Source organism: Colossoma macropomum, unplaced genomic scaffold (genome assembly GCF_904425465.1).
Source record: "Colossoma macropomum unplaced genomic scaffold, Colossoma_macropomum, whole genome shotgun sequence".
Taxonomy (NCBI): Eukaryota; Metazoa; Chordata; class Actinopteri; order Characiformes; family Serrasalmidae; genus Colossoma; species Colossoma macropomum.
The window spans coordinates 8,055,176-8,073,991 of NW_023494806.1; the positions used below are offsets into that span (position 1 = coordinate 8,055,176).

The 18,816-nt window shown below is 37.8% G+C and overlaps 1 protein-coding gene across 1 annotated transcript in view; it reads right to left on the bottom strand.

Annotated features, from left to right (window-relative positions):
- The window catches only part of nos1 (nitric oxide synthase 1 (neuronal)), a 99,635-nt gene that overhangs the window by 38,601 nt on the left and 42,218 nt on the right, over positions 1-18,816 (bottom strand). Inside the window, exons 10-14 of the mRNA XM_036598862.1 lie at positions 12,988-13,162; positions 7,792-7,893; positions 6,986-7,180; positions 4,831-4,916; positions 122-266 (exon numbers count right to left, since the gene is read on the bottom strand). Coding sequence (XP_036454755.1) covers positions 122-266; positions 4,831-4,916; positions 6,986-7,180; positions 7,792-7,893; positions 12,988-13,162 — 703 coding nt within the window. The remainder of the gene's footprint in view (positions 1-121; positions 267-4,830; positions 4,917-6,985; positions 7,181-7,791; positions 7,894-12,987; positions 13,163-18,816) is intronic.

The window sequence follows — 18,816 nt, forward strand, 5'->3', positions numbered from 1 at the left end:
TACTGTGTGTGTGTGCAGTGGTACACAGAGCTGTGTACAGTAAAAAGTACAGTTTCTTAGTTAGTTTGTCAGCTTTAGTCTGTTGTTTTAATTGAAGTGCTGCAAAAACAGGAAATCTTACCTTTGCATCAAAAGCATGCTTGAAAATCTCACAGAGGGTCTTTGCATAGTCCTGTGATTTGCCTGTCTCTGTGGCGAATAGAATGGTGGCTTTCACTCTCTTGGCCATGGCTTGGCCCATGAGCTTGGCTGAGAACTTCACAGCCCTAGAAATACACATAAACAGAAAGAGATGAGGTAAGAGAAGAGGTACAAATATAGAATCAAGAATGCAAGACAAGTTCATGCTCTACAGACAGCAGATCATAAGGTTAGGGGATAGGAGTTCATAAGGCTACTGGAGCCTATCCCAGTGCTCATTGGGTGAAAGGTAGGTAACACCCTGGATAGGTTGCTACTCCATCACACATATACATTCACACACACATCTATGGCCAATTTAGCATCTTCACCTGATTGCATGTCTTTGAACTGTGGGAGGAAAACAGTGCACCCAGAGGAGACTCACACAGAGATGGGGAAAACATGCGAACTTCACACAGAGACAACCCTGGTCACCTGCAAACCCAGGCCCTTGCTGTGAGGCAACAGCACTACCCACTGCGCCACCACGCCACCAACTTCCATGGCACTTAATAGTAACTTTAGTGCATCACGAGCAAAATGCTTAAAGAGCCAACCATGTCTCCACTATTACACAAGTGTTCTGTGAGCTTAAAGGAGAATTTCACTGATTTTTCTAAACTTCTACATTATTAAATGGTTGAGATGTAAACAAAGTCATTCAGATTGGTTTGATGTGAAATGCTCCATTCTAGAGAAAATCAAGAGAGTCCAAATTGTTCCCGGTAGTGGTGACAGGAACCAGACATCTGAACTGTTTAACGCGTCCAAAAGCTTCTTCACAGGCAGTTATTATATTAGTTATTAATCCTTGGGCTGATGTCTGAGACACTATTTCATGATATGGAGGATTAATGCAGGGTGTTGTGAAGCAAAATATTCCCTTTTTACTATCATAAACATTACATATAAAATCTCAGGAGACACATGTTGGTTCAATTGGTTGGTTCATTTTGGATAGTAAATAAAATAATATTTGTTGTAGTCATTGTGACTCCTGGTTCCTATCACCACCACTGTAAAGAAATCTGAGTTGGTAAGTTCCTCCACAATGAAACATTTCACATCAAATCACTCTGAATGACTTCCCTTTTCAGTGACTGAATCATGCAGAAATTTTGAACAATTAGTGGAATTAGTGAATTTAATTTCTAGAAAAAGAATTAGAAGAAAATAGAAATAGAATTTCAGCACAAAATGAATTTAAATTGCACTTTCCTGGAAATTAGAAAGCCTTATTGTGTCATTGCTATGTGCAAAAAGCTGAAAAGCTGACATTTTTAACTTTTTTCCACAGCTGTTCAAATAAATCATTGTAATTAGTCCACACATTTCCAGTTAATCAATAAGACTAGGACAGAGTAGAGTCAGCATAAAGGCACTTTGATAATGTTGACATTTTGTCAATGTGTAAGTCAAACAAAACCCTTGGTTCCATTTTTTTTAGTGTTTGAAACAAAAAAAAAAGTTTTTTATTGTCTACTAGAGCAGCATGAAATTTTTTTTTTTATTGGAAATAACAGTTACTGAATTTCTCTCCTCTGAAGAGCCTGAATGATCTTTTCTGGTCAGCGTGCCACAGACTGTGTGCTTGAACCTGTACATGACCCAACTGCTGCCATTTGCTGCCATTCTGCTGGTCACATCAGCTAATCTCTTCGTGTGTGACTGTTCGTGCTGAATCCATCAACCTTCATTCTCAGATGAGCACGTCTGTGACATTTATATCAATAGACGTTCACAGAATTTTTATGTACGGATTGAGAATTGAGACAGGGGAGGGGCTGACCCGTCCATGCTCCACCCATGAATGCGTTCTTTAATAGGAGCTGTTCTGAGGTTGGACAAGCTTTATGGAATGTTGGCAGAAATCGCATTCAACCTAATGAGAAACTGTAGCACTGAATTCAGTTTGTGTTCAAACTAGAGATGACAGAACACCACTTTGACAGCTTGCGTATTAGCTGATACTGATATGCAGCGACAGATCATGGTCTTGCAAAGGCCTTTGGGCACAAGAGTCTGTAGAGGCCCCCTCCACTCCAACAATAAGGCATAATTTAAAAAAATTAATAAAGTAAATGAACAATTCATGTTTATGTTCTAATTTTTAAAGTTTGCCTCAATGCCTGCAATATCATTTTATGTCTACATCGTAACAGCCTTGATAAATGAATTGAATCAGAATGTCTTCTCATTATTGTTTCCAACCTGACTAGTTTCAATTATCTACAACAACATAGTCCAGCTCAGCAGTGCAGCATTTTCAACTGGAACATCAAAACTCCAACCTAAATTCATTGGGTTGAATGGGATGTTTGCATTGTCTGACTTTGCTACATTTTCTTCAGAGGAACACATTTGTTGGCGGAGCATGGACAGGCCAATTCTGCAAAAGCTGCTTTGCAAGCAACCTCAGGAACAATGGAGAGAAAAGTTAGAGAGTGACGCTCATTTAACGGAGACACAATGGAACCGGCTTTTTTTTTTTTAGCAAAACACTACATAATACATCATTGTCAACAGCAAAACTGACAAAAAACTGCTTCTCTCCATGCCAAACAGCATCCTCATTCTCATTCTCCACCCAACTGCCTCTCAACAGGAACCCCCTGTTTCAACAGCGATGAAACCACAGAGACCCATCTACTAACATCCTGTAAGTAATTACAGTGACTTACGAGAAGAGAGAGAGAGAAGATAAAAAAGGCTCCAAACAAAGTCCTGATTAGCCCCTCGAAGATGATTGAGTGAGCTACACTGCTGAGGGGCTCTGTTTCATTTCCCAGCTCAAACACTGCCAACTTAACGTAAAAATTCAGGAAAACAGACACAATATGCTCTTAAGGCACTTTCACATCCGCTTTGGATCAATCGAACCTTTTCTTCAGTTCAGTCTATTTGGACAGCTGTGAATGCTCCACCTGTCTTGGGGCCACCAAAAATCACCTCGCTTCCAACAAGTGAACCCTGATTCAGTTTGCTGCTAGGGGGAACGAAGTTTTATGATGGTCAGCACCAAACGAGTGAAGTCAATATTAGAACATGCCTTTCTCAAACGTGGTGTTATTGTTGAAATCTGTGCCCATTAAATCCCACCAGATGATGAATTGGCAGTTGAACATCACTGGTTGCTGCCAACGGACTTTCTTTAATAAGTTTACGCTGTTGGCTCTCTTTATAACCGGCTAAATTCTGGCCTCACCAGAGTAATGTTAGGCTGAGCAGCTCAGCAGGAACCTAACAGGCTAATGGTAAAAGACAGACTTTGGGTTCAAGCCTTTGAAGAAAGAGTTAATGCATAACTGCAACTTACCTAGTAAATGTAATACCTGCATTCCTGCTACAAGCTTAAAATATCTGTCTTTACACAGGCCAGACAACAGAATCCAAGCTAACTTTGCTAGCTCAGAGTTAACCTAGCATGGTGAAAATACCAGGTTCACTCACAGAATCGTTACCATAGTGCTTTTTTGGTTAAACTTAATATCAGCTATAAATAAATAATAATCTTCGGACTAAAGTGTTTCTCTTACACAGGTTCAGGTTTCTGTCGACAGATCAATTACAAAAAAACACCAGCACAAAAGCATTCAAGCATCCCAGCAATAAAGATTATTATTTTTACTCATTTACTCTTTCATATATTTCTATCATGTCGCATTTAACATATTATTACTAAAATGTATGTTCACATCTCACAGGAAGGCCAAGCAACATCTTAGCAACCACCTGGGATACCACAGCAATTGCCCAGCAACACCTTAGCACCCACTTAGGATACCATAGCAATGGCCTAGCAACACCTTAGCAACCACCTGGAATACCATAGCAATTGCCCAGCAACACCTTAGCAACCACCTGGGATACCACAGCAATTGCCCAGCAACACCTTAGCAACCACCTAGGACACCATAGCAATGGCCTAGCAACACCTTAGCAACCACCTGGAATACCATAGCAATTGCCTAGCATCCCCTTAGCAACCACCTGGGATACCATAGCAATGGCCTAGCAACCCCTTAGCAACCACCTGGGATACCATAGCAATTGCCTAGCAACACTTTAGCAACCACTTGGGACACCACAGCAACAACCTAGCAACACCTTAACAACCTCCTAAAAACCCTGGAACAATGCCTTAATGACAAGCTGGAAAACCATAGCAACCTCACGGCAACACCATAGCAACCTTGAATTACTAAATAAACCCAATTAATCTATAAAAAACAGTCAACAGTGTTATGTGACTGCTTTAACTCTGCAATGTTATTATCTACAGCATAATTAAATCTACAGTGGACAAAAATGTGATTTATTGACATGAAAAATTTTCAAACTGGCATGTGATTTTGGCACCAATCTTATGGAACAACTCTAAAAAAGTCACCAAAACCCAAACTCTGGTTCAGACTTTTAGGTGTAAAAACAGCCTTGGGCAAACATTAATGTAGCATCTTTCTAAAGCACTGGTGGTCCATCTTAATCATGGTAAAAAAGGCCAATCAAGGCTGTGGAGCACAGAGTAAGTAGGATGGCGGTCAGGAGCCTCGTGACCTTACTGTGAAAAGCTTTTTCATTATAGCGTTTAGTGAAAATAAAGACAGGAAACAAACATCAATCCAAGGTCCTTCCCCGCAGACTCACTTAGCCAGTTTCTTGAAGCCAATTGCTCTTTTCTTCGTGGGTGTTCCGTTCACTCCTTTCCACACATGAGTGTTCCATGGATCGGTCTGCACAGAGAGAAGGAGAGAGAGAGGGAGAGGGAGAGAGAGAGTGAGAGAGACACTCATGGTTCACTTCAGCATTCTTTCCATTTCCTCTTTTCTAAACATTACTTATGACAATTAAACACTGAATATCTCTAAAGAGAGAATCCTTAAGCTCAGAGCAGCTTCATCAACACTATCACTGAATTCTTTTAATCAGTAAATGTGAAAGTGTAATGAGAAAAACTGCCTTTTCTCAGAAGCAAAACATTCATTTTTCTTTTTTGAGAGTTTAAGGCTGTACTGCGCAAACTGAAGCTTTTGTACTTGTGACAGTGCAGCGATAAAAGGAAACATATGATCATTTCACCATTTTAGCATAACAGTGAAAGAGAAAATGCCACAGGTTTATTGTACATTAAGTGTAATGCAGCAAAAACAAAACAACATAAATAAAAAAGAGCTGCCTCCTTCATTTCTATTGTCTCTTTGTTTTGTCAGTGCTGGCACTAAATAAGCCAAAATGTGGCATCGCTGTCATAACAGAACCTTTAATCTACAAAACAGAACCTTTAGTAAAGAAGAAAAAACATGTCATGTTTTTAATGTAAGTTAACGTAATGGGATTTTATTCCAAATACTTTTAAACTATTACTATCGGTCCATTCATTGACATCTTCACACAATTTAAAGGACAGCTGTTTTTTATTTTTAGGTGCAAAAGAAAAAAAAAGAATTTTAAGGTTTTGATAAATCACAAATATGTGGAAATTGGGGACGGACTAAAATTTCAGCCACTTGAAATGTATAGAATGACTCTGAAAAACCTTAACTCTAAAAACGATTAATAAAGCCTACAATGAAGTATCAAAATCTAATGCTGCGTTTACATGTTGGTAATGAAAAAGGGTAGTTCCGTGCCTCATAGAGGTACACGACTGATGGCAGCATGAAGCCACATAAGTACTGGCATAGTGCCAGCATTGAACATTAAAATGGATGATTGCCGGAGGAGAGCTTTGGCAGTGTATGTTGTTTGTTTAAGGTGGAAAAGGCAGCAGGATGTTCTGTACTGTTCTGTTTTTTATTGTATAATACTGGGTTCACCTGGACTTCAACAATGATCCATTTGGCATTGATGGTTTATTCGACCAACACATGCAATGAAAACAGCTGGGAAATTCCTACTGTTGACGGACCTTTGCCACTGCTGGAATTGTCCGTCGCTGCTCCATTGAAACAAACCGAATAGTCAGAATGCCATTGACTGCCAACATGAAATGCAGCATCTGCAAGGTGGAACCACATCCCAGGCATCTTTGCTGTGGTCGAGGAAGATGGACCCAACTTTTCGCTCAGTAAGAGAGAGCAGTTGTGGAAGAGTTTGAGAAGATGGGGCAGTGGTGGGGAAGAGGAGTTTTGGGCTTGGTCCCTCTCCCCAACTTATGTTCTTTCATAACTCCGTTAAGACATTACAGATAATTTTAATGGTAATGAAAATGAGTCATTAAAACTGCTATTCCTTTCCTTCACTCTCTTGTGCCAGTCAGTGCAGATGTGTTCAAACAATTTGAGCGGCAGAAGATAAACAGATAAATAGATAAACAGTGAACATGTCAGAACTATTTCACAGTTTATTATTAAGGATATTAGACAAGTGTTCTTGTCACTGTTAATGCCAAGTATTAAGAAGGGGAGCAACATCTCCACTGCAGGTTTGACACCACTTAGAAACCATGACATCCTGCTTGATATACAGAATACAAAACATACAGAATACAAAACATCAGAAGCAGAAAGTCCCTGCGAGCACGTTGACACTATCTGCACTCTTGCCAAAGTGCAAAGTGCAACTAAAAATTATGGAATTTATTGCCTTGGATGAACACTGGATTACATGGCACATTCTGTTGCCTGTTTAGTGTTATAATTTAATTACTTTTATTGTATTTGAACTGTTTTAATTTATTGTGAGTTTTTTTTTTGGTTTCGATTTTCAGGCAGGTGTGTTCTGAAATTCAGTTTTGTTTTTTGTTTATTTTCACTTCTGTGCATCACTGTTGGTTGTGTTTTACCTCCTTCACTTCAGTTACCTGGTACTCAAAGGAGGGCGTGAGGCGGTAGTTGAGCATCTCCTGGTGGAAGACGGGCGTGATGCTGCCGGACATTGGAGGAACGATCCAAACCCAGTCGCCCGGACAACCGCCTCTCACCCTGAACTCATTCTCCATGTGCTTCATGAAGGACTCTGTGGCTGAGTGGTGGTCCACGATAGTCACTTTTGACACCTATAGCGAAACACAGTAAAAGCCATGATGGAATCTACCAGTTATAGAGAGTTTTTTACACTTCCTAATAGCTTCTACAGAAAATAATTAAGACAATAGAATGCAAGAAAAGTCTCTTGTGATAACAAAAACATGGCATTATTTAACATAAATTATTTCTCTCTGAAACAAGTGGAGAACTTTTGTTGAAAGTGCAGATGCATTATCAACGGATTTGTGTTCATAAGTAAAAGAAAAGATATTTTATGTTTTGAATTTGATAAAAGTCATCATTGAAATCGCAGACTTGAATTTATTGATACAGAATACAAATAAAATGTATATAATTATGTGATTAGTCATGTGTGTAATTACATTTAAATAGTATGACAAAATGACTATAATAGCTCTCAACTTTGAAGATTTAGCCAATTATGCATAATCAGAGAAATGTAAAGTGTCAGGGATCCAGATTAGTTTCTGGAACTGATTATTTTTTTTTTTTAAGCATAATCAGACATCAAAACAAAGGCCCAGTGAGTGACACTTCACCATACGATCACACTAAAAATTGTAATAATGTAATTTTATATGTAGTAAAAGTAGTAAACATTCTCCCATCCTGTCCTCACCTGGTAACTGTAGAGAACAGCGATATTAATCTCCACCAGTGCCTGGTCCTTCCACAGCGAGGACGTTTTCCTGGTGTCCAGCCCCATCATAGTGGCAACTTCCTGTAAGATTTAATTGAGTTACATTTTTTTCAAATACACAGTATTTAAGATGAGTGAAATTTTGTGCAAGCTCCTAACAATACTGCAATTAAACAACAACAACAACAACAATAACAACAACAAAATAATCATAACGAGTAGGGGAGAGTGGGGCACAATGAAAGATAAAATGTAACAGTTATTTTATGTAGTTAAACAGGTTCCACTGGGATATGCTTTTGGTCAATTTCTCATATCAACATAATCAACTTTCACAGAATTCAGACACATATTTCATCCTGAAAGTACCTTTTCAGTGAAGTTGTACCATAAAAATAACTTTTTCAATGTAAAAATGTTCTTTGATTACTAACTTGTGCATACAATTCACAGAATTCACGCTTATATTAATGACTGTCTTGGTGGCTCTAGTATAGCACCATTTTAAAGTCCTTAACCTACAGTGAGCTTGCCAGGCCTTAGTACAGCCTCCACACCATGGAGTAAGCTTTATAAAGTCTTAAAAACTAAGCCTCCCAAATTAAAGAATGAAAGAACTCCATAAATTAAAACCAGTTAAAATGGTTTGGTTTTTAAGCACAGATTCATGAATAGTTCACTATATATTTTATCAGTCATATTTGCTTTTCTACTCTGTGGTCAAAAATAATTGTAACCTTTTTTTCACAATAATTGTATTTTTTATGCACATATATTTATACATTTAGGTTGAAAAGTTTGTCTGGTACAAAAACATAGAATTGCATTAAATTAATTGTGTTTTGCATCAATTTACCAGACTTTGACAACTAGCCCCTCAGTCTGTTACAATCAACCCCACCTATGGGGGAAGTTTTAAAGTGTGCACTTGCTGACTACTGCTACTAGCACTACTACTACTATTAATACCACTACTACTACTACTACTACTACTAATAATAATAATAATAATAATAGTAATAATAAAAAATATGCCAGTAAAAATACATAGTGTATAACATTCTGAAGTAAAGTTGCTATAATGTACTGCAATCATTATATTATGATAGGATTCTTCTGGCTGGTGATTTTAATTTTCATGTTGATGAAGCCTCAGACAACAAAGCTACTGAAGTAAAATGGAGGAAAATGGAGGACACTAAACTAACTGTTCACTATGAAATTCTTAAAAATTGTATTAATATTTATAACAATGCAGCATGAACCAAGGCAGAAATACGACTCAAAACTTATTAATGACAGCGGACACAACCCAAGAGTTTTATTTTCAATAACTGATCACCTGTTAAATCCTAAATTAACCAATGATTATCTCACTGGGGCTTCAACTTCAAAATGTAATGATTTTGCATGATTTTTAATACAAAAATCACTAACATTTGGTTACATTGCATAACTCCAAAACTGCCTATAGTAGACTCTATTTTTATTCAACAGCAAAACACTATGAATAGTTTTAAAAATTATAATGAGGCAGAACTTCAAAAAGCTGTCATGCAGCTAAACTTTCCTACCTGTGTTATAGATCCTAACAGCATTTTTTAAAGAAGTATTTGACAGCCTTTGTCCAAACCAGCACTTTTCCAGACACACTCAAAACAGCAGCTGTAAGACCACTATTGAAGAGACATAACCTTGATCCCTCAGTTCTTATCAATTACAGACGAATCTCTAACCTTTCATTTTTAAGTAAAATAATTGAAATCTTCTCACAGCCTAATGGTTTCTGAAATGAACACATTATCCATTAAAGTATTCCACTCTGGCTTCAGAGCAACCCACAGCATTAGTGAAGGTAGTAAATGATCTGAGAATAAATGCTGATGCGGATGATGTTTCAGTTCTCATGCTTCTGGATTTAAAGTGTGTCTGTGGGAATTTGTGCCAATTCCGTCAAAAGGCATTTGTGAGGTCAGGCACTGATGTTGACCATGAAGGCCTGGCTTGCAATCGACATTCCAATTCATCCTGAAGGTGTTTAGTCGGGTTGGGGTTCAGGGCTCTGTGCAGGCCACTGGAGTTCCTCCAAAACAAACTCATCAAACCATGTCTTCATGGTTCACAAGGACATGGTCGCATCCATCTGCACATTCACCTTACTGTACCTATTGCACTTTCTGTACCCCCTATCGCGCATCTTGCACATCTGCACACTCCACACCTAGACACTTTATTTCAGTACCAATATATGCACATATTTATTCAGTATATTTATTTATTATATGCCGTTACCTGCGCCTCCTTGTACAGTCATTATTGCACTGCGTTTTTCATCTCAGGTTATAGATACTATTCCAGATTTTTGTATATTTCTATTTGTATATATGCCTGTAGATAGGATTTTTTATATTTATTCTTCCTTATATATTGTTTCACCCTTATTATTATTATTATTATTGTCCTGTGCGGTGTGACTGCTATCGGCTGCTAAATTTCCTTCAGGATCAAAAAACTATCTATCTATCTATCTATCTATCTATCTATCTATCTATCTATCTATCTATCTAGCAGCATATAAAGACATTCTAGCTAGCTAGCTAGAATGTCTTTGTATGCTGAAGCATTAACATTACCCTTCACAGGAACACAGGGGCCCAAACCCTGAAAAACAGCCTCAGACCATTATCCCTACATTGGCACTATTCATTCCAGTAGAAAGTTCTCCTACCCAACAAAACCACATTCGGCCATCAGATTGCAAGACAGTGAAGTGTGATTTATCACTCCAGAGAACAAGTTTCCTCTGGTGGAGTCCAGCGGTGGCATGCTTTACACCACTCCAGCCAACACTTGGCACTGCGCATAGTGATCTTAGGCTTACATGCTGCTGTTTGTCCATGAAAATCCATTTCATGAAGCTCTTGATACACAATTCTTATAATGATGTTGCTTCCAGAGGCAGGTTGGAACTAACTGTAGTGAGCGATGGGTGTTTTTACATACTACACGCTTGAGCATTCTGCAGCCTGCTCTGAGAGTTTGTGTGGTTTACTGTGGGCTGTTGTTGCCCCCAGATGCTCCTATTTCACAATAATAGCACTTATAGTTGTCCAGGGTTGACCTAGCAGAACAGAAATTTCACAAACTGGCTTGTGGCAAAGGAGGCATCCTATAACAGTGCCACCTTTAAAGTCACTGAGCACTTCAGTATGACCCCTTCTACTGCCAGTGTTTCTCTATGGATACTGCATGGCTAAGTGCTTGATTTTATACACCTGCGATGGTTGTGGGGAAAAGTGTCCACATACTTTTGTGCACTATGTAAATGTATGTTGCATGCCCTCAAAAACAGGATTAACCTACACAGAAAGAAAACATGGGTTTCTTTTCTCTGCTTGCTTTAGTGTTTTTTCCCTTTTTGCTAATGATCAAGCCCTTCGTGAGCTGAGTTGGAGCAGATAACCACAAAGATAATGTAGAAAGCAGCACTTAAGAGCACAATATAATCACTTTCATCTTGTATTCAGATGTTGTAAAAGATAATGCACCTTAAACGTCTTAAATGGGACACAGCAGTAATTCTTAATCGTTCCTTTAAACATGAATGCGACTCAGTCTTGCAGTCGTGACTTCACTGGAACACACGTAAAAGCAGCTGCAGATAAAGGTGTTGGTCATGACTGTGAAGGCAGGGGGGCTAAGTACTTTTCCATCACCTCTGTGTGGACTTCCTCCTCCACATAATGGTTATGGAAATGAGCTTCAAGCCTGAGTGGAGCGATGCCTCATCAACACATTACTTCTTTAACCGTACACACCTCTGTTCTCAATTGAACACTTAGAGATTGATATCTCTCCGTCGATAGATAACTATCATAACTGAATTCAATCCTCACACTTTAGAATAATAAGTCACTGTTGATTCTGTGGTTGTTAGCAGGTGTGAAACAATATACAGTAGTAACTGTTACTGAAGAAAGAGTAGAATGTGGTAATCAAATAAATGATCTCAGAGGAATCTAGTTGGCAAGATAACACTGTCTAATATTGTTAGAGTGCATATGTCTGGGTAGTGGATCCTGCATTTATTTCCCATAACAATGAGTAATGCAGTAAGGAGTGGGCAGTTGTAGTTGTTGCAGTACTCAGCCACTCAGTAGCTCTATTACATATTCGGTTGGGGTTAATATCAGGTCACAGTTTAATCAGCAAAGCATGACTAATGCATAATAATGGTCTGTATTAGCATGATGCCGAATTAGTATGTATAACAGCAAACGGGTTACGCTAACAGAAAGTCAACCACTGTTGTTAAGTTAACGATATTCAGTTGGGATAATATTGAGATATCTTTAAAGCAATAGAGAAAAAACTCAATTTTACTCGGTTTTACCCATTACCGCAATGGTAGCCAATCAGCCAAGACATCTTTTGGGTCTAAAGTTTGATTCATAACTTTTGCCATGAAGGCATGAGGCTAATGCATCAACACACTTGCTTGTTAAGTCATTTCAAATAGACTTGCTTGTCGCTGCTGGCAGAAGAAACCTCATATCTCCATTTTTGTTGTTTTTCAGTTTTTACATAATTTGAAAATGCCTGTTGGCCTTTACAGTGTGTGCAAATTTCATAAAGAATGGACCAAAGGAAACGGCCCAAAATGACTTGGAAAAAAGTCTGGTTCCATAGACTTACATTAAAAGTAAAGTAGGTTTTTTCCTTCTCCTTATCATTTTGGAGATACACGGTTTTCTTCCAACAACAGCGATATGCTATGCAATGTACTTTTGCCCATTTTTATAGCCAATAGTGTGTCATACATTGTCAGAAACCACATAAATCAAGTCTATTTGAGATTCTAAACAACTCAACACAGTTTGAGGCAAGTGTGCAATGATTTAGACATACAATTCATACAATGCTAATTGATATATTGGTATAAGATTCCATTACTCATTGGCTATATCAGCCGTCTAGCTACTGTGAAAAACTAAAGCACCAAACTTTAGAAACCAAACCATATCTTGGCCAATCAGTTACATTTGGGCTATATGGAAAATTGTACAAATATTTTGTTTAGTAGTATCAGTAGCCATATTAGGTAATGATAAGACAGCATCTGAAAGTCAACAGTGTCTCTATTACTGGTCTAAGAGTGTTTTTATGGTGTAGTACCTCCAAGATGTTGTAGCGAGAACTGTCGCAGAAGTCTCTTACGCCAATCTCTGTGCCCATGTACCAGCCACTGAAGGGGCAGGCAGTGAACTCCAACCCCCCGATCTCCAACAGCATGCTAGATACAGCAGGCAAGCCATACCACTTCAGATTCAGGTCCTTAAACCACTCGAACCTGGATGATGGAGACGAATGAAATTAAGACAGTACACCAACAAGCAAGAACGAGAGCTCTAGAGTGGGTGTGGCAAAACTATTTGTCTTGTGGTGGACTGAGGGCCAAAAAGACAAAACAATATACAAATAAAGAGGGTAGATAAGGAAACACATCAGTAGCTAAATTTAAATGAAAATGTAATATGTAAAATGGAAACGTATTCTGTCAGAATTGAAATTTCCCACTCATATTGCTTTTTTGCTCTCGAAATTAAAATTCAAATTCAGTTTTTCCATCTTAATTTACCCTTTGGTTCAGTAGTACTGACATTTCATTTACATAGAGATTTAGAAGCTTCTTGAGTAGCTTTTATTACATTGCATTTTCAGAACTGCATATTCATATTTTATATATTCATTAGGTGAGTGGGTTGGGTTAGGGTAACTTTCTGTCGGGCCAAGTCAGACGTCCTCACAGGTCAACTTTGAAGCGTGGGCTACAGTTTGAGCAGACCTGCTTTACATCTGCTCTGACCTGGAGTTGAGGATCTGCTAGAGGTCACAGTTATCGTCAGCAAAAACAAACGCATGGTGTAATTTTATATTAATTATTTTTCACTGACTGCTCACTGTTACAAGGGGACAAATTGTGCTGTAAGTGCAGATCCATGTTCAATTAATACCACATTTGTGTTCATAAAATTTTCAGTTAATACCACATTTAAATATTCAGTTAATACAGCATTTGTGTTCATAAGTAGAAGGGTAGATATTTTATTCTGACTTTAATTTGGTGAAAAGTTATAGCTGTGTGCAGTCTTTTGTACAAAGAAAAACATCCTTTTCATTATTGCCATGTTTTTGTCATCATCATCCAAGCAAACAGAAAAAGACTGAAGTGCAGACTTGAAGCTGTCGATACAGAAGGTACAAATGTAAAAGTAATTAATCGTGTAATATATTATGTGATTACATTTGAATAGTATGGAAAATACCAATAATAACTCCTAAAAAAATGTCTATGGATAAAAATACACTGGGCTGTTGTTGGATTGATCATCTGCTGTTTATTTTGCTCTGCTGCAATAGAACAGAGAGGACAGCATAAAGGGTCCATATCCAATATTATTTCCACTTATGTGTGGGTAACATATGTGTGGGTGTATGTACTACAGATAGTCATAGTTCATTTTTTGCGCAATCATTTTTGAACCTCTCTATTATTAATAAAAATTAACCAGACTATTTCTGTGACTGTGTCTTTAAGACTGATACATGTAAATGAGCTCTGTTCTGACTGGCTGGCATTTATTATGCCAAATTCAGAAAAGCAGTCCAGGCCAAAAACTCCTTATAAGTTCAGTTTGAATGGATGAAGCTAAACTTATAAGCAGACATACGTAAACATGTTGGTTTTCTGACATCACAGAAATGAAAAATGAATTAAAAAGAAGCTGTTTTCACAGCATAGTTTGTATATATGGAATGTCTGGACTGGAAAGTGTATGGTACATTTTGAAACTTTGTGTTTGCAATCTACATCAAACTCTCTTATTTCAAAAAACTTGGGTTTTGTGTGATATTGGCCCTTTAAGAACGATAAACTATTCCCTTTTCTCTCAGAAGATATAAAATGCCAACAGCTGCCAACAGAATTCTCAGGCATATCTAAATGCGATGTACAAATTGGCCCCTTAGTTGCTTAGGCGAACATTTCGTTGTTTACAACATGTAAGTGCTCCATCTCACGCAAAACAACTAGTTGTCTTAATTTTCCCATCACTAAATGCACCCACAGTGCACCCTGCCAAAACTATCATTATCTCCACCAGCACCTGCAGGATTCTCAGGTGTTTCTACAAGTGGCCAATTGAGCTGCTGGCTGCTGCTGGTGCTGAGTGCTGGAGTGGTCTGTTGACAGCTTGCACCTCACAAGACAATCCAGCATCCAAAGCCCCACCAGGTCACAGCATCGTACACTGCACCTGCCTATAATCTGTGTCTCCACCACTTAGACAAGTAGAGGCAAGTGATTCCTTGATTAAGACGGTGGCTAAATGACATAGTTTGATTGCTGGAAGTAAAAATGCAATTATCATGCCTTTAAGTAGATTCCAGCATAAAAATGTACATCATATTAGAGTAATTATCCCTTAACTATAGCAATCACTTTTGATGTAATCCTTTAACAAATGGAATCCTGGGGTGGGAGTTGCTGGAGACGCAATGATACAAGATTGTCATGATACAACAATACAATTCTACTGTGATATTTAAAGATTTGTGATATGCTAAGTATTGCAATATGATGCAGCTCTCTGCAGAAGTCAGATAGCTCCCATTATTGATTTAATTCCCAGTCAAAAAAGCCCTAAATACAAGTTAGATGTCTGTGGGAACTGCAGGTTTGCCATATTTGCAGTGGAGGGCTCATTTTCTGCACAGTGTGGTTGAGAGTGGGACAACACATACATGTAGAGGAGAAGTCAAAATAAAAGGGTAATTATCACTAAATAATGATGAATATGAAGAGCTAACAGTAAAAGACTGACAATGAATAAACTCATTCTAAAAAGACGTTCCGAACTAGACGTAAATAGAAGCAACCAATCATGTGAACAACACGTGAATTGCATCCTTGTAGTTTACAGAACCGGCTGAGCTTTTAGACAGCCAGGCAGCCACAGAGTGCTCTTACTAAAGGTGAACACACAACAATAAAGCTGAATAAAGCTGAGTCTGACACTCTGAAACCTTCCTACATTTATTTAATTACCATCAAAACAGCCATTAAATAGAAGTACAGTTTGATTTTTAGCGTCAGGGAAAAAAAAAAAAACAGGAAATTTAACAGAAAATTACAAAACAGCTAGATAAATAATATATTGTTTCATTATTTACTATGTTCGCCCTTCAACTTCACAACAGTTAATGTTCCTTTCAGGAGACTCACTTTCAGTTTCTCAAAGAAATCTGCAGGGAAATTTTCCACATCTCCAAAGTTCAGTCTTAGAAGTTGGTTGCATTTTCTGCTTCTCATAATCCAAGTATTTTCTTTTGTCACTACTGGCTTCTTGACAGCTACACTCAGTGGATTATTTCATATCTAATCTTCTCAGAAATATATTCTGTAAAATTTACTTACTTGTACTTTATGGTCATTTTGACTGGAAAATAAAGACTTTTTCACAGTACTATACAGTGCAATACATTGCAAGTTACGCATAATACTGCACATTATTCCTCCAACATTAAACATAGTTTTATCTAATTGAGTTCATTTCACTTTACTTGCTTTCTATTAAAGCAAAACATAATATGTGAAGTAGATAAAGCAACATTGAAATCTGCATATTTAACAGATGCTTTTGTTTGTGAAGAACATTTAAAACAAGCTAATCCTTAAATATTTAACAGATGCACGTATCTACAGTGATTTGCAATGGCAGGTGACGTCTCACCAACTGAATTTTATTGGTATATTATAGTGTTTCTGTTATATAATAGTGCTCTTTCTGATTCCTGTCTTAATGGTGGGTTCAAACCCCATTCTTTTACGTGGGCGCTGAGCATGTAATCCACTACACTAGCCAACCAGTTCATAATAACTCCACTGACAGAGGACTTGGTTTCATTAAAAGAAACAGCACCTTCTCATGGATTGAGATAGAAGTGCATTTCGGTAATCTGTTAGTTTGACAATGGCCTAAAATGGCCATTTAAAATATTCATAATTACATTATAAAATATCTGTGTGTTGATATCATTTCTAAACCCAAAATATCACAATATTATACTGCATCGATTATTTTCTCCATCCCCAGTGTAATCCTATAAACGCTCTAACGCCAAAAAGCAGCTATTTCTCCTATTTATGCTCCTCTTCTCCTGTAATAACGTGATTTCCCAACACTTTTGTCACATTTATTTTATGATGCAACAAAGATAAAAATGCATTGATTTTTCAAATTGTGTTGCAAACTACCAGTTTGAACAAGCATATGAACAGCAATATACTTCACAATTCAGCAGCCTTTCATTGTTACTCTAAAGAAAACAAAAAATAATAACTGTTTCTATAGCGATGTGAATTGATGTGAGTGTGTGCACATGCTTAGAAACTATCACAGTGTATCCACCAATAAAGACAGCATGGAGCTTCTTTTTTACAGTGGCACACAGCAAGCTCCAATTCCACATACTGATCCATTTCACTATGAACAACATGCATGCTCACCAAACACTCTAGCAGCAGAGCTTAATGAGTTAAAGCGAACAAAGACAAAGATTCTGATTGTAATGTCGATAAGATGATCGAATGCAGGTACGATAAGGTTAATTACATCCAAGCGTCCGAACAGATCTTTGACTAGTCAACACTGTCGTAGTATTAAGGTGTCCATTCAACCCATTTTAGCTCTGTAAATCTGTGTTGCATCACTGAAATATTTTTGCTTGCTCAAGAATGCCAGAGGCTTCAGAATCATTCTGTTTGTTGGGGAATGTTAGTTTGGGAAGCCAGATCACTATACAGAAAGCTTCAGTACTTCAGCACTCAGAACAGCCCCTGAGCTTCTCTGAGGCATCATCAGTGTCCATAAAGGCTGCCAAACTGGCAGCATCACTGATCTAGGATCTGGGGAAAGGGCCAGTTTTATGCTCACTTGGCCTGCGTCCCTCACTTGCGCATGCAGGGCGCTTGTGCTCAGCATGGCTGTCTTGTTGCTATCGCTCTGCCAGCCTCTGAGAATCAGAAGGCTACATTTACAGCTTCATCGTTTGTGTACAAGAAGGATTGAGGGAGATTATGCTTGGAACTACAACAATAGTGATACCCATGTGACTGATATGTAATGATCGCATAGAGTTTTTACAGAGAATATAAGCCTCCTAGGTCCCCCATAGCATACATGCCTTCAAACATGCCTGTTCTTACATTTTGTTTAAATATTTAATTGAAACAAGTGAACAAATTCTGTCAAAGGTGTAGATTTAATCCATACCACATGTGTGCTTGTCAAAAAAAGATACTTTATTTTACTTTCTGGGTCGCAGGGGGTGCTGGAGCCTACCCCAGCAATCATTGGGCGGAAGGCAGGAAACACCCTGGACAGGTCAACAGTCCATTGAAGGGCTGTCTTATTCCATTGGCAGATAATTTTACTTGTTTCAAGCACCATTTCTTTAAATAAGCAAAATTTTCTGCATTATATCTCCAAACAAGTAATGGAATGGGACACTTTCACCAAATTAGATTTCTTAAAACAAGTAAAAATATGTAGAAGTAGGTTGAATCATCTTATAATATTATTCTGAGAAACATTATAAATATAGACTACATTTAAGATGTTGTCACTTTCTGAGATATGATTTTTTGCAGTGTATGATTTCAATTTGATGAAAAATCGTTGTGTATGAAGTCTTTTAAAGTCAACCTAAATATTTTTTTTTTTGCCTTTTTTATGTCCTTGGCCATGTTAAGCAAGACTCTTCATATCACATAATTTACATGACCAAATTCTTGTTGTCCCATAATCGTAAAATGTTAACACTTTTTCCTGCCTCTAAAAAATTCCTGATTATGTATACTAGTGGGCGGGACAAAATAATATAAACCAATAATATCATGTTACATCTTGTTCCCCCCACCCCACCTATTATCGAGAGAAAATG